The sequence below is a fragment of the Nanorana parkeri genome, unplaced genomic scaffold (assembly GCF_000935625.1).
Source record: "Nanorana parkeri isolate BGI_ZX_2015 unplaced genomic scaffold, ASM93562v1 scaffold1455, whole genome shotgun sequence".
Classification (NCBI taxonomy): Eukaryota; Metazoa; Chordata; class Amphibia; order Anura; family Dicroglossidae; genus Nanorana; species Nanorana parkeri.
The window spans coordinates 47,462-58,928 of NW_017307723.1; the positions used below are offsets into that span (position 1 = coordinate 47,462).

Sequence of the window (11,467 nt, forward strand, 5' to 3'; positions counted from 1 at the left end):
TGGGAATTATATTTTTATATGTGGTGGGGGGAGGGACTGGGAATTATATTTTGTAATATGTTATATTTGTCGAGCGGCCCCCATGGGAGAAATTTTTTTTTTATCTAGTGGCCCCCTAGGGAATTGAGTTTGAGACCCCTGATGTAATGGAAGTCATCTAATCAGGTTTCTTTGGAAGAAAATTCTCTATAGGTGTTGTACAGAAAATGTTTCATGACCCAGGTCACAGGTCCAACTGGTCAGGACCTTTATCACAGCAACAAATTCAAAGAAGTTCTCCACTTTTCTGAAAATGGACAACCCTTTGAAGAAACTACAAATCTAATAACTCCATATCTCGGGGTTACCGTGAACATACCACATGATAAAACATGTCATTCCTCTTCTAGGTGTGACATTCACCCGGAAATTTCCAGAGAGGAGGTCGGGAAGGTCTGGAAAACGTTGATCCAGAATCAGGACCAGACGGTGGACTACTTCCAGTTCGTCAGACACTTTGGCTTTTCCGTCAAGTCTTCATGTTTCCCCAACGCCAAGATCTCTCCGCCGGTGCGAGGCGACGGCGACTGTCTGATCCGCTCTCTGAAACTGAATTCCGACACCAAGATCATCGCAAATTTCCTGCAGACCAAGGTAGGAGAATCCATTCTACGTGCCCTCACCCTTGTGATGGTCTTCAGGAACGTCATCAACTCGGCATCAGCGATCAGAAGAATTGTTTCTGGATTTTTCTTCTGTCTTTAGACGTTTTGTGCCGCAATCTCTTTTGCCGTTTGGAATTCTTTGTTTCATTGAGTAGCAGGCCGGTCCTCCCGATGTTTTCTCTGTGGAGTGGAAGCCATGGGACCAGTTTAAAGGAGAACTATGAGGGGGGAGGGGAGTGCTTTTCACTCACCTCATAGTTCTAGCCGACCTGTGACAATGAGACTGTCACAGGTCGGCTCAGTAGATCGGGAGGTGAGAGAACACATACCGGCGTTCGCTCACTTCTCGATCCTGTCACGGCTCTCTGCCGTGACAGGGGGAGGGGCTGGATTCCCCTCTCCCCGCTCCGATCTGCCAGCGCTGACTGGCGGAACGGACAGGGGAGGGGGCGGGTACAGCTGGCTCTGCCTCTAGATAGGCAGAGCCAGCTGTCACGCAGCTGGGTGGATCCCATCGTCTAAGTCCGGATCCGCTCCGGCTGCGGCGTCTCAGTATACCGCGAGCTGTAGCTCCCTATATACTGAGCCTAGGGTGACGGGAGGACGCTAGTTTGTGTCCTCCCGTTACCCTAAGGAGAACTATGGGGAAAAACACTGACCCCATAGTTCTCCTTTAAGGTCAACTGAGATTCATTAAAGAACCCGTCTCCTCTGCTATTTGTTAAAGTTAGAGAGCAGAAATAAATGGGGGTCATGTGATGTCTCATCGAATGTCACTTCTACAATCACCCCGTCATGTCTCAGCAAATGTAGCATTTTAATGCCGAGTATTCGGTATTCGTTGATAACTGTCACAGCTTTGCATGAATTCCTGTCTTCTCAAATGCAAGTTTTCTGACTCATCTCATCTCCAGTTCCGGGTTTATTGGGGCTTTGAAATACTTATTTGCATATATTTCTCTATACTGAGGCAGAGAGAAGAGAAGACAAGTGAGAAGGTAGAAAGAATAGAGGAGGAAGGAGAGAGATAGGAGGATAGAGAGGGGGAGAGAAAGAAGAGAGGAGAGAGAGAGGAGGGGAGAAGAGAGAGGAGGGGAGAAGAGAGAGGGGGGAGTGATAGAGAGAGAGAGAGGAGGGAGAGAGAGAGAGGGAGGGAGAGAGAGGGAAGGGGGGAGAAGAGAGAGGAGGGGAGAAGAGAGAGGGGGAGGGATAGAGAGAGAGAGGAGGGAGAGAGAGAGGGGGAGGGAGAGAGAGGGAAGGGGGGAGAAGAGAGAGGAGGGGAGAAGAGAGGGAGAGAGAGAGGGAGACAGAGAGAGAGGGAAGGAGGGAGAGAGAGAGGAGGGGAGGAGAGAGATAGAGGGTGAGGGAGGGAGAGAGAGAGAGGAGGGGAGAAGAGAGAGAGGAGAGAGAGAGAAGAGAGGGGAGGGAGGGAGAGAGAGAGGAGTGGAGGAGAGAGAGATAGAAGAGAGGGGAGAGAGGAGGGGAGAAGAGAGAGGAGGATAGAGAGAGAGAAGGGAGAGAGAGAGGAAAGAGAGTGGGGATAGAGATAAGAGAGGGAAGAGAGGGAGAGGGGAGAAAGAGGAAAGGTGTGTGTCCTTTGGGGTGATATGGTGTTTAGAAATGCTGCAAGCTGCTATCATTCCTTCCATAGGGGGAAAGGTAACTCTAATAGTTTTTACTGCTGCCAATGATTGCAGTGATATTTCCTTCCATCCTATTCCCATCAGGAAAATGTATAGTAAAAAGGCATGGAGAGACACACTTCAATGATGAATAGGATAGAATGGATTAGGATAGGATAGTCCTTTGCACCAATCAGGGCTGGGATAGACTCCCAAAAGAAATGGAGTCCCTTGTCTGTTCTGCACAGTGGCACTTTGCTGTATAGATTGCGACTCCATTACCCTGCCAGCATTAACATCCAAACTCCAGACTGATATGCACTGCTGCATTATATTTGTGTATTTATGTCATTTTTTTTACAATGCAAACAGAATGTGACTTGCTATCAGCCTTGTGCAGCTTATGTGCAGCAGAGCTCAGAGTACCAAAGGGAGAAGCAGCTCAGAAGTCAGTTGCGCTGCATTGCTTATCTACTAATAACAGACATGTTGATAGAAGGAGAAGACAGAGTGAGTGAGAGAGAGAGATTAGAAAGCAGAGTGATGCACTCCTCAGTCTACTGCCCTTCCTGTCAGCGTCCAATCACAGGCTGGAGGAGGAGCAAGACCTGTAAGAGTTACTTAACAGCAGCAGAGGAAAATTAGGCCTCATGCCCTGCCAGACAGGACAGAGCTGTGTAAATCTCAGAATTGGATGGACAGAAATACAAATCCTTTGGCCAGCTACATTATTTGTATTGCATCTGTGTGTGTTTAGCTGTCTCCTGCATGTCAGCTGGTACCAATAGATTGCTCTACAATGTAGCTAATCATATCTTCCCGTCCATTGAGATATATAAGATCCAGCTCCCCGTTTCTCTTCCCTGATCCGTGTATCAGTCCCTCTGTAAGGGGAACATAGGGCATTCTCCGGCCCCCGTCCATAGACCGCCTGCGTTCCCATGATGGAGGGATAGCCCATCCATAATTTGATGGAAACATTGTATCTCCTGAGACAGTGTTCCCATTTCATCCTCAATTAGTCTGCGCCGGGGAAAAAGGACCCGGGAGGACAATGGGCCCAGTGTGCGCGGGAAGACATTGACGGGCCGGCTAATGGAGCCGGGAATAAAGAGCCCCGATCCTAATCGTGGAGAGCTTTTATTCCGCGGTCCGGGTTAGGGTGGGTTGTGCTGAGAGGAAACCGGAGAAGGAGATGTTATAGACCCGAACGTTATATAATGAGCGGCGGGGGCTCAATGCCGGGCTAATCGTGTTTGTAAGTGGACCAGTGCGGCCCTTTGTCCTGTAAATGGGGGGTGGGGGGGATTCGCTCAGCCACACGTTAACCCTTCCTGCGGATAGTGAACCTCGCAGCCAGGTCCAGTGACAACGTTCAGACCGGAGAGATCCTCCGGAACGCGTGAATAAAATGTTGATACAACATTGCTGCGTCAATGTAAGAGCCATTATTGGGTTGGTGTCAGTCTGGCGGAGTGGGCGTTCCTAGACAGACTCCATGCAGGCCACTGTAGGTAACTCCAACATGTGGTGCTGAGCCTGCGTGATTGAAAGAGCCTAAATCAAAAGGGGCGGGGCCAGAGACAGTAAGGCTGGGGAGGAAAGTTCTAGGTGATGCTGGGCATCCTGCAGCCAGGAAATTAGGCGGGCTCTCTCTGACTTGCTGTAGCTTCCAATGCGCATTGAGGGCAGCTTCTCCCTCACAAGGTGGGGGCCCCGCGGGTACTGATGTCATGGGGTGTCTGAATATATTCCTGTGTCCTGTGTTTTAGGTCAAGCTCCTCCTCCCTGACCTCTGGAGACAGTTCCGGGAATCGGACCCTCAAAATTCCGGATGTGTCACCAAAGAAGAGTTCCTTGACACTGTGCAGGAGCTGAGCCCGGACCTGACTGATCACCAGTGTGACACTTTAGCTGCAAAGTTCGGTCACGGGCCAAATAAGTAAGCCGACTGCTGCAACACTGACCTAAGCCAACCTTTCTCAACCAGGGGGCCACCAGGCTTCCTCAGGGGTGGGGTCACATTTTCACTCAGGGTCATGCCTTTTTATGGTGCACACAGGCCGGCCACCAGCACCATGGAAAAGCATGACGCTAAAAGCGGGTGGCATCTAAAACTGCCCCAGTCCACTCCATCCAGAACTACCCCACCTCCTGTCCTCTACCATGCTATGGGGAAGATGTGAAGGGGGGATTCTGATGTGAAGGGGGGACTCTGATGTTAAGAGGGACTCCAATGTGAAGGGATGACTCTGATGTGAAGGGGGGACTCTGATAAATGTTAAGGGAGGAATCTGATGTGAAGGGGGAGCTCATATTTTAAAGGGGAGTTCTGATGGGGAGTTCTGATGTGGACTCCAGATGTGAAGGGGGCCTATTTTTTTGGGTATTATTTTGCGTGGTGTGCCCCCTAAAGATCCACACAACACCCCTCTCTAGGACAAGAGTCTGGTGTTAATCTTGGGGACCACACAGGGTGCCTGGAGAGATTGCATACTTTTAAAGGGCGCAATGACTGAAAGAAGGATCAGAAACACTGATATAAACTTCTACAAATTCTTACTTCTGTAATTGCAGAATTTCGTATGTGAAGTTCCTTCAGCCGTACCAGACCGGAACCCCCCCAATCAAACACAATGGAGGGAGAGCAGCAACAGCGGAGGCCAAGGTGACCCCTCCACAGTGGCCCATGGATCCCGGTCTGAATGTCATCACCTCCAAACTACGACAGAAGGTATTCCAACAGGTTTCTGTGTTATAGGATACCAGAAGAGTGAGGTGTTAAAAAATGGCGCAAAAATAGTAAAAGTCCGTCACCGTCATATAACGATGAAGTAACAAAGGTTCAGCCCAATAAAAGCTCGTACTTCAGTGTTTGGTGGATGCTGACAGAGACTTCTATACCTTGGGATCTCTGTAGGTAAGATTCCTGTGCTGAGTTCCTGTACACCTGCTGTGCCCATTATGAGGAGCTCCCACCATCCCTGTGCTGAGTTCCCGGGTCTGTACACCAGCTGTGCCCATTATGAGGGGCCCCCACCATCCCTGTGCTGAGTTCCCGGGTCTGTACACCAGCTGTGCCCATTATGAGGGGCCCCCACCATCCCTGTGCTGAGTTCCCAGGTCTGTACACCCGCTGTGCCCATTATGAGGGGCCCCCACCATCCTCATCCTTTCAGGTGGACTGATCCTTTAATTCTGATCTTATATTTATAAACGTCAGAACTGTACAATCCCGAGGAACGCAGCGCTCATAGTAATCTGTCTCCGGTTGCTTTCCAGCTCTCCTCTGGGGATTGGAGGAACCTTCTTCATACATGCCAGAAACTGGACACAGACGGTTCTGGTTTCCTCCTCCTCCCGGAGTTCCGGTCGGTGGTGAAACTCTGCAACATGGTCCTGGATGAAGATGACATTTATGCGTTCATGTCTCACTATGATAGAGATCTAGCTGGGAAGATCGACTACTCGCGGCTTGTGTCTGATCAGAAGAGGAAGTGATGACGGAAGAGAAAAACCAACGCAGAGGATGGAAAAGATATTTCGCCTTCCCTGGTTCCTCCCCTCCCCCCTCCAATGAAACTTTGAAATAAAACCTTTCCATTATCATTCCATAACTTATTTTATATCAGGTGATGTCATCATTGTTTGGTTGGGGTCGCATTCTATGTTCTCACCTAGGGGAACCTTCCTTCACCTCAGCTTGTTGTTAGATAGATAGATAGATAGATAGATAGATAGATAGATAGATCGATCAGTGGTGTATCCACCGCAAGGCAAACAAGGCATTTGCCTTGCTCGACACTTTGCAGGGGGCAGTTAAAAATGCCGCCCCCACCTTAGTGAGGCAAGCCTGACACACAGAATCGGGCAGCCTTAGCTGCCTAATCAGGCAAATTTGTCTGAGAGAGCTGTCAGGTGAAAGACGAGGTGGGGCCAGGGGGAGGCTGCGGGCGGCTCGAGGCTGCAGGATGAAGCCCACCATCTGACAGCGGCATGTCCTGGAGGCAGGCTGGGGGGCAGCACGTGTGTGCAGGGAAAGGGACCCTGCGAAGCCCACCTGAGAGTCTAAGGTGAGCTGCGCAGGATCTTTGGTGGGCTGTGGTGGGGTCAGCAGGGCCTCAGGTGGACTGTGCAAGGTCTCAGGTGGACTGTGCAAGGTCTCAGGTGGACTGTGCAAGGTCTCAGGTGGACTGTGCAAGGTCTCAGGTGGGCTCTGCAGAGTCTGTAGTGGAAACAAGGGACAAGACAGAGCGCCTCCATAGTGTAAAAGTGTAATTTATTTGTACAACAAGCAAATAAAAATCTACTTACAGGAAAGTCGGTGGTTAAAAGCATACAAATGGTGATGAAGTATAAAATCTCTAGCAGCGGAAGTCTGAAGGAGTACAGCACATCAGCATCCTCTGCCCCCTTGAGTTCTAAAGGTCTACGCGTTTCAGGGGCATGCCCCCTTCATCAGAACCTCAGAGAACTCTCCTGTATCCTGCTCTTTTAAGTCTGTAGTGGGGTCATTGGTGGGCTCTGCAGGGTCTACAATGGTCTCTGTGAGTTATCTGGTGGGGTCTACAATGGTCTCTGTGAGTTATCTGGTGGGGTCTGCAGGGTCTACAATGGTCTCTGTGAGTTATCTATGATAGGCTGTCTGAGGTCTCTTGTGGGGTCTACATGGACTCGGGTGGGCTGTGCAAAGCCTATGGTGAGCTCTGCAGGGTCTATGGTAGGCTGTCTGAGGTCTCTTGTGGGGTCTACATGGACTCGGGTGGGCTGTGCAAAGCCTATGGTGAGCTCTGCAGGGTCTATGGTAGGCTGCCTGAGGTCTCTTGTGGGGTCTACATGGACTCAGGTGGGCTGTGTAAAGTCTATGGTGAGGTCTCAGGTGGGCTGTGCAGGGTCTATGGTGAGCTCTGCAGGGTCTCAGGGCCCAGCAGAGCCCACCAGAGATCCTCCGCAGCCCACCTGAGTCCCCCGGCTTCCCTGCTACGCTAATAGTGCAACCTGTCAGAAGCTGGGTACAGCATTTGCTCTGTATCCAGCAACTGACAGGTTATGCAAAATCCCTTAAACAGGAAGGGGTGAGGCAAATTTTTATTGGGGGGGGTGCCCGAGTTTCGTCTTGCCTAGGGCAGCACGAAACCTGTCAGACATCCTGTCAGATCTTTGTGGTGACACCTCGGGGGAATCTTCTCTGAGCTCCTCATCACATCTCTGCCGGGTTCGGTTCTGTGTTCTGTCTTCTCATTTATGATTCATTTCGGGAGTCGGGAACCGTCCACATCTTCGGCGGCTTCATCGTCACAACCGGCGGCACGGCTCCTGCCATCTCTTTTGTCTTTCTTGGTGTCGGACATTTTCCTTTTCTTCTTTCATCTGGAAGGGACATCGGATCTTTCTGAATGTCTGATACAAGTCACCAGCATGGCGGAGCTCGTCTCTCTCTTCATTCTATTCTTCTATTTCCTCTGATACACCAGCCGGGGATGCTGAACTAAGAAGTCAATATTGGATACAATGAAACAGAAATCACAACTGAATCAGAAGAATCCTAAACTCAGCATTTTATTCCAGCGGCATCCAGCTCTGTGGTTACAGGTTCCAAAATTAAAGAGGACCTGTCATCAAGTCTCCATCAATAAATCCACCAACATGACACAATATAGAGCAACAGGATCATTGTTCAGAAAAGCTCCAACTTTTATTACTCAAAAGCCAACCATGAGCTCCAGTTAGTGCGTTTGCCGAGGCTGAGATGATGTCATCAGTCTGCTGCAGGCAGGAGAAAGCATCTCCTCAGTCTCCCCTCCCCCAGTGATTCCAAGCTGATAAAACGGTTAGAGATAGCAGATTGTAATTAATGATTTGCTGCTCATGCACAGGGCCGGATTTCCCACAAGGCCAACCAAGGCACGGCCTCGGGGCAGCAGGGAGTAGAGGGGCAGCAGGGGTATGGAATTCTTATCTCCCGATGCCCAGGACATGCAGTTGCGGGCGCCGGGCGGGTAGTTGTTTTCTACATTTAGCCCGGCTTTGGGCAAGCAGAGCTAAATGTATAGCGGGGAAGCTGCCACTTGTTTTGTACAAGTGATCCCGGCGATGTCGCCGAGTTCACTTGTATGCAGCCTGCAGGTCTGCCATTCTCCATGGGGAGGGGTTTAGCGGGTTGGGGGGCGCATTGAGGAACCTGGCCTTTGGGCAGCAGAGAGTAAATGCGGCCCTGCTCATGCACATTCTTAAATGTGTGATTTAATATGTAGAATGTTTATATTGCAGGGGGTCCAACATGGCGCCTGTCTAGGATTGGACCAGAGGGTCAGATCCTTGGGTAGTGCCAGTCTAGGAACCTCCACATGTGCCAGTTACTCTCTTTCTAATCTTTACTTTGTATCTCTTCTCTTGTGAAGTCTTCTCCAGGAAGTTGATTTCCTTATCGGTATTTTTCCAGGAAATCAGATGACAAGAAGGAAACGTGATCGTGCGTACAATGGTCGGACTTACCACGCGAGAGACGCGGCGCTGTTATCGGTGCCTTCATCGCGCGCTGTTGTGACTGAGGCAATTCTATTCGTCCGTCATTCTGATGCAGATTACACGTATAGACAGACGCCTGTGTAATATAAACCGCTGTCCGCTTCCCGGAATGCCGCTGCTGCCCCGATTAGGCTGCGCCTTTTGTGCGCCCGCTCTGAATAGCGAGATCGGCTTTCGGGGCCGCAATGAGACGCTGGATTTTTCAATGAGATCATCTCGGGAGATTGAACGTATTTACTCCATACAAACAGCCGCGGCTCTCCCAACCAAAGGCTTTACATTGTTGCGGGCGATGCATTTCGGGCTATTAAAAGGTTAAAGGGGAATCGCTGATTGGATCAAGTTTCTTCTTACAGCAAAAGTGGAAGGAAACTCCATACCCTCCGAAGAATCCCAATGAGGGAAAGAGTCCCTGCCATAGGAGGTGGAGAGTCCCTGCCATAGGAGGAAAAGAGTCCCTGCCATAAGAGAGAAAGAGTCCCTGCCATAGGAAGGAAAGAGTCCCTGCCATAGGAGACAAAGAGTCCCTGCCATAGGAGGAAAAGAGTCCCTGCAATAGGAGAGAAAGAGTCCCTGCCATAAGAGAAAAAGAGTCCCTGCCATAGGAGGGAAAGAGTCCCTGCCATAGGAAGGAAAGAGTCCCTGCCATAGGAGACAAAGAGTCCCTGCCATAGGAGGAAAAGAGTCCCTGCAATAGGAGAGAAAGAGTCCCTGCCATAAGAGAAAAAGAGTCCCTGCCATAGGAGGGAAAGAGTCCCTGCCATAGGAAGGAAAGAGTCCCTGCCATAGGAGACAAAGAGTCCCTGCCATAGGAGGAAAAGAGTCCCTGCAATAGGAGAGAAAGAGTCCCTGCCATAAGAGAAAAAGAGTCCCTGCCATAGGAGACAAAGAGTCCCTGCCATAGGAGACAAAGAGTCCCCGCCATAGGAGACAAAGGGTTCCTGCCATAGGAGAGAAAGAGTCCCTGCCATAGGAAGGAAAGAGTCCCTGCCATAGGAAGGAAAGAGTCCCTGCCATAGGAAGGAAAGAGTCCCTGCCATAGGAAGGAAAGAGTCCCTGCCATAGGAGGGAAACCCCCCCCCCCCCACCTGTTTTGTCAGTACAGCATTACTAATTAGTAGTTTTTCAGACAGTCACAGAGTCTTTAATACCAACAGCGCAAAGAAAATCCCCCTCCCATCTGAGTCCACTGTTTAGGATCTTGTGCCGCCATTTTATTTATTGCATCATTGGGGGGCTGGTTTCATCTTCCTGCTTTTCAGGGCGGACTCACTGGTGACATCCATTTTACTTGCACTCAGATTTCTGTAAATTTAGTTTTTTTATTTTCTTTCATGAAGGGCCGGTTCACTCCATAAGCGGTCAGGCTCTGGAACGCACTGCATCGCACTCCAGCCGGCTCCCTGCGTTCAGAGGCAGAAGAGGCCGTGGCGGGGGAATTGAAGTCAATGACACTGCAGCCACGTCCCCCGCCTGCAGTGCGATCGCCCGCATCTGAACATGTAGCACATTAGTGCCTGTGTTCCGGTCCAGTGTGATCTGCAAAAATGTCAAAGTGTGACAATGAGACTGTCACAGGTCGGCTCAGTAGATCGGGAAGTGAGCAAACACATACCGGCGTTCGCTCACCTCTCGATCCTGTCCCTGCAGATAGATGTGACTGTCACTCACCGCTCCCCGCAGGGACTCCTCCCCTCCCCGCTCCGATCCTCCAGCGCTGAGTGGAGGAATGGACAGGGGAGGGGGCGGGTGCAGCTGGGTGGATCTCGACAGTAATGCCGGGATCTGTCCCCGCTGCGGCGGTCTCGGTATACCGCGAGCTGTAGCTCCCTATATACTGAGCTTTGGGTCACTGGAGGACATAAACTAACCTCCTCCCTTAAAAAACACTGACCCCATAGTTCTCCGTTAAAGGTCAAATGTGCTGTGAATGGTGCATGTTTCCATTACATCACATGTTGGCAGCTATTGTTTGTGCGTGTAAAGGGTTAACTGTGGAGTTAACGTTCAGTCTAAGTTTACAGGAGGTTAGATTGTTGTCCAGCAAGCTGAAAAACCTCTGCGCAGGAAGAGGCTGAGAATGCAGACGTCACGTTCCGGTGGCAGCACAACAGGATATTACGTTGTCACCTCCACAATGATCGTTCCCCCCTTTATATTCGTCTATGAAACCAGCTGACAATATTTACAATGTGAATTCTCATTATGTAAATGTATTGCGGAGCCGCAGACAGCTCCTGAGCACTGCCAGGCCATGGAGAATGTACTCAGTGTAAGCTAAGACTGAACACTGGCCCTCTATTGGCAGCTGACACTTATCTCTGGATCACTACTCTTTAGTCTCTAGACTATAAAAGGGGAGATTCCCGCACGGTGAAACTCAGATGGTTCACGCGGGGGAAAAAAATATCTGTATATTCAGGTATATAAAACGAAGAGGTCATGAGAGTCTAGACGGCCAAACCTCAAATTCAGCAGGTAAGCGGCTGGAAACAATTTTCAAAATCATTTTACAATAACATTAGAAATCATTGTGAGCTCAAAGTTTCATCTTTTCTATTTTGTTACATTTGTTACTCTTTAGCATTCAGGTCTTTTTTTCCATCAGCGCGTTTTTGATCCGTTTTACGTGTTACAATTTATCAATGGAGTTTTTTAATCGAAACCGCACTG

The 11,467-nt window shown here is 49.9% G+C and overlaps 1 protein-coding gene across 1 annotated transcript in view; it reads left to right on the forward strand.

Moving 5' to 3' along the window:
- Positions 1 to 5,776, forward strand: part of LOC108798361 (EF-hand calcium-binding domain-containing protein 6-like) — a 35,817-nt gene extending 30,041 nt beyond the window's left edge. Inside the window, exons 15-18 of the mRNA XM_018570105.1 lie at positions 390 to 633; positions 4,039 to 4,208; positions 4,844 to 5,000; positions 5,549 to 5,776. Of these exons, the coding sequence (XP_018425607.1) occupies positions 390 to 633; positions 4,039 to 4,208; positions 4,844 to 5,000; positions 5,549 to 5,767 (790 nt within the window). The 3' untranslated portion in view covers positions 5,768 to 5,776. The remainder of the gene's footprint in view (positions 1 to 389; positions 634 to 4,038; positions 4,209 to 4,843; positions 5,001 to 5,548) is intronic.
- The last annotated feature ends 5,691 nt before the right edge of the window (positions 5,777 to 11,467 follow it).